The sequence below is a fragment of the Musca vetustissima genome, unplaced genomic scaffold (assembly GCF_032173495.1).
Source record: "Musca vetustissima isolate MV318-11 ecotype Yass unplaced genomic scaffold, APGP_CSIRO_Mvet_v1 utg17997, whole genome shotgun sequence".
NCBI classification, from domain to species: domain Eukaryota; kingdom Metazoa; phylum Arthropoda; class Insecta; order Diptera; family Muscidae; genus Musca; species Musca vetustissima.
In genome coordinates this window covers 103,311-107,778 of record NW_026875557.1, presented here as the reverse complement: position 1 = coordinate 107,778, position 4,468 = coordinate 103,311, and the positions used below count along the sequence as shown (strand labels likewise).

The 4,468-nt window shown below is 37.0% G+C and overlaps 1 protein-coding gene across 1 annotated transcript; it reads right to left on the bottom strand.

The window, feature by feature from the left end:
* Positions 1-2,789: 2,789 nt before the first annotated feature.
* LOC133338046 (ankyrin repeat and MYND domain-containing protein 2) lies at positions 2,790-4,180 on the bottom strand. The gene is made up of 2 exons (XM_061546230.1): positions 3,943-4,180; positions 2,790-3,805 (listed from the first exon to the last, which is right to left on the bottom strand). Exons 1-2 carry the CDS (start codon positions 4,144-4,146, stop codon positions 2,804-2,806), a joined length of 1,206 nt encoding a protein of 401 aa, XP_061402214.1. The 5' UTR covers positions 4,147-4,180; the 3' UTR covers positions 2,790-2,803.
* Positions 4,181-4,468: the final 288 nt, after the last annotated feature.

The following is a 4,468-nucleotide window of genomic DNA, read 5'->3' as shown; positions in this document are numbered from 1 at the left end:
CGGTTTATACGAAAATCGCATGCGCATCAACTGATGTCAACTAATTCGCGAATTGCAAGCTTTGTATTGTATTATGTATTGTAAGTGCAATATATTTAGCCATTAATGACGTCGAAACTCATCTAAATCTGAACCGATTTTCTCCATTTATGTGACATGTGCCAAATTTCATCCAAATCGAATCATAAATGCGAACTTTGTTCACAAAAATACATGGAGAGACGGGCAGACGGATATGCATAAATCGACTCAGAAAATGATTCTATGCATATTCTCAAAAGGAACCATGGGTCTATCTCGATTCCTTTTGCCTGTTACAAACATATGCACAAAGACATAATACCCTGCCACAGTGTGTTGAAGGGTATGAAAAAGGAGAGAACCTTAAAACAATATACCAAAAAAGCGGTCCTATACCGACTTTTCCGACTTTGTAAGAAGAAATCAGTCTATATTTCCCGACCTTTCGGCAATTACAGTGTGCACAAACTAGACAGATTAACGGACATTTGTAAATAGACTCCAAATAGTCTGAAACATATTTGAACCAAATGGTCTCCGATGAAATAGTATTTCAAATTACAGACTCTAGTTGAAAAATCTAAACGGGCTTCTATAATTAATTTTTTATTTGCCAGAAATCTGATATATCAAATTATAGTAGCTTACATGAGTAATTTCGGTTAAAAATTTATTAATAAGGAAAATGAAGCATAATTTTTATGTGGGGTTACATCAAAACATGGACTAATATATACGCGGCAAAATTTGTATATACATAAGTGAGCTTTCCAGAATCCCTTATACCACATTGCAGTCCCATAGGTTGGAAATGCGGCAAAGGTCTTCTAAATACCGAAAATGTGATGGTACCGGTAAACTGTCATTGATCATTTTTGGTAGGATAATTTACACGCCACAAGAATTCGACAAATCAAATAAGATCGCATTCGGTTGGTAAACGTGCCTAAATCACCCAAAATACTGAATGATGGGTGTACTTTTTGGTCAGGGAGATTTTTTACTCAATGAGAATCCAAAATATAAAATTTGATTGAAGTACAATAATTTGATTGAGTTACAATCCAAGCTCCCCAAAATACCGAAATTTGGAATGTAACTTTATATGGGTTATTCCCTAAAAAGTGATACATGGGCCAATATTATATATTAATGGGCCAATGTTGACCATTTTTATCCCAAATCGGTTGAAATGCGTTCTCAAGTTCCCCAAAATATTATATGGGGTATTCCCTAAAAGATGGACCAATATTAATAAATTTTAGTAGGAGGATTTACTACCATAACATAACCATAATATGAATTAGGTAGAAATATTGCCTAAACCATAAAAATACCGAATATTGGGCGATATCCCGAAACATAAGCCGTTATTGATAATTTTTCGAAGGCAGATTTGATAACCAAAGTGAATCTTAATTTCCAAACGCGGATACTTTTGGAAGACATGCCTATAACCCTAAAATACCGATTATTGAGGTGTACCGTTATATTGTAGGTACCCTAAAATATAAAGCAATATTGATCATATTCGGTCGGAAGAGTATTTGATACTCCATACGCTGCAAATTACAGCAATTCGGTTGAAAAACATGTCAAGGGAGAGAGTACCTTTATATGAGGGCTATACCAAAACGTGGAAATGGGACATTCCAATACCATCCACCCTAGGAATTGTGGGGAGGACGACTTGCCCATAAACCTCAAAGTAAGGAAAAAACGGTGTATACCAACCCAATGAAACCCCAATATATTGAATTACAGTCACCTCCATTGTAAAATGTGCTCAAAATCCACAACATACCGAATCCGTGGGGATTCAGTTATGTCCATTTATTATCCCTTTCAAAAAAGATAAAGATGTTGGCCTCCGATATTGTAGTAGTACATTTACATGGTATTGGATTATGCAAATCCTGTAGATTTAATTTGTCAATTGCATGTCATCTATGTATGTCATATAAATCTTCATAGAGGAAGTTATCCCGAACAAAATGTGTGTTCCGTTTAACACATCAAAATATTATACTTTTGTACATAAAACATTTTAGTAAAACCAATTCCCATGTCTCAGCTCTTTTTGAATAAAGTTCCGATTCTATTTTTTGATCATGATCGGTTTATGAGCCGAAAGCCATTCAATAGCGTGTAGATTTACTCCGTGGAGACATGATCCGTTGTAGTTACAAGAGAATGAATAGGGAACTTTAAACATTTACATGCGATCGGATGAGTGATCGGATGAGTGATGTACTAACAATTTTTTACATGTTGACCGTCTGAGTGCAAGTAACTGAGAACGAGTGAAACGTTCTTGTAAATAGAATTGTTTATAGTAAAATAATATTTTTAAGTCTAAAAATCCATATAACATATTTTGAAAAACATATAATTAAATTACAGAGTCAACTATAAATAATTTTTAAAACACATGGTCCATTTTTCATTTATTTAAAAAAATAATAAACTGATGATTCTAAAATGTGCACTGCCATCTATATAAGCGCGAATACAATACATACAATAAAAACGTATCATGCGTAATCGAACTACATCTAGCACTTATAAAATTATTGGGAGACTGTAATTGGCCTCGCGAAACATCAGTTTGGAAGTATGTATATCTAAAATTATTATTCAGCACATGGAAATATATGTATGTATGGTGACTCCAAAGGAGACGACTACTTTTAGCGTAAAATGCACACATCAAATTACACTGTTTAACCCTTTCCCCGTAGGAAAAGTTACCCACCCCATGCCCACGAAGTAAATATATGGTTTAACTGGCAGTCATCCGAGCCAATTCCTCGCGCAGTTCGGCAGCATCGATGGGACCCTTGGGCTGGGCTTGTGTAGCAGCTTGTGTTGTCGATGTGGGACGATTACAAGTCTTCTTGTGCATGAACCAATGTAAACGTTGACATTCACGATCACAATATTGCACTGCTTTGCACTTGGAACATTTCTTGTCGGGCTTCTCATTGCCACAGGAACTGCAATAGGATATTTCGTCGACAAAGCCGCGTTGACCATTAATGGCAGTACGTAGTATAGTCAAGGCGGGGGGAGCATCCTTCGCCGGCAGTTGAGCAACAATCTGACGGAAGATTGTACATTCCCGGAAGGGAAATTCCCGAACACAATCGCGTATTGTGAACTCGACATAATCCAGTTGGCCCAATTTGTTCTCTTTCAGCACCCGTTTAATGAAAATCTCAACAAAGTCATGTTTGTTGGAGTCATCAGTTGCCGGTTTGTCTTTACGCTGGGCCTTGCACTGTTCCTCGCATCGCATCAATTCGGAAACAATCCAACGCAAATAGTGATATTTAAATGCCATTAGTTCGTTAACATCGGAGGGCTTTTTCATTTCTTTTTCACACATTAATTCCAAGGCTTTCTTCAAGCCGGGCAAATGTTTCAGCAAGCCGAAGTTTTGAAGATTTAATACAATACGGACCGGATGCAAGTTGGTTTCGATAACAAATTTGTGGAAGGCATCAAGTACTGATGGTGGCAAATGGGGTTCTTTCTGGAGTCCTTGGGGTTTTGTGTAGTATTCCAACACTGATTTGGGAACGTAATTGTTTATCGTTTCAACACAGGCATGATTGCCGACAAAGGCCGCCATCTGGGAAGCAGTACGATTTACACTGTTTAGGGTACTGGGGTTGATGCCAGCATCAAGTAGCATTGAACAGATTTCTGTATTACCGGATAAGGCGGCGAAATGTAATGGCGTATAGTTGGCTCCATGTTGACTGTAATCCACATCGGCACCCTAGAGAAATAAACAATTTATTAGAAATAACTTAGAAAACAACACCCAGCCTCAAGAGCACGTGGCCAGAATGTAAATAAAAAGGCGCCCTTTAAACACCACCACCACTGGTGGAAAATTATGAATGAAAAACCTACCATGTCCAATAGAATTTGTACTGCCTCTTTGTTGCCCTTACAACAGGCATGTTGCAGTGGTGTCATTCCATTTTCATCGATGAAATTGACTCCTCCTTTAACTTGAGCTATCAGCTGCTTGAAACCGTCCTTATCATTTTTGGCAATTTTCTCGAATACCTGTTTCTGTATGTCGTCCAATTGAATTTTATTATTTTCTGCCATGGCTGTATTAAAAATTGAATTGCAATTTCCTGTAGATGTTTCTAGGGATTTCTTTGCAAAAATTTCTCCCAAATCCTTTTACACCACACACAAAAATATACTACAAGTGTTAGTGATGGCAATGTGAAAATCGATAACAATGAAGTGCGAAGTGCACAATAAATAACGATAACGCAACAATTGATTGCAATGTTGCCAGGTTGAAATGTTGTATTAGGGGTGTTCATGATAGGTTTATTTATTTGTTAGATTCTTGCAGTACGGAAACAGACCATTAATTATAGAGCACTTTATGTGATCATGGTACAATTATAAAAGGTAG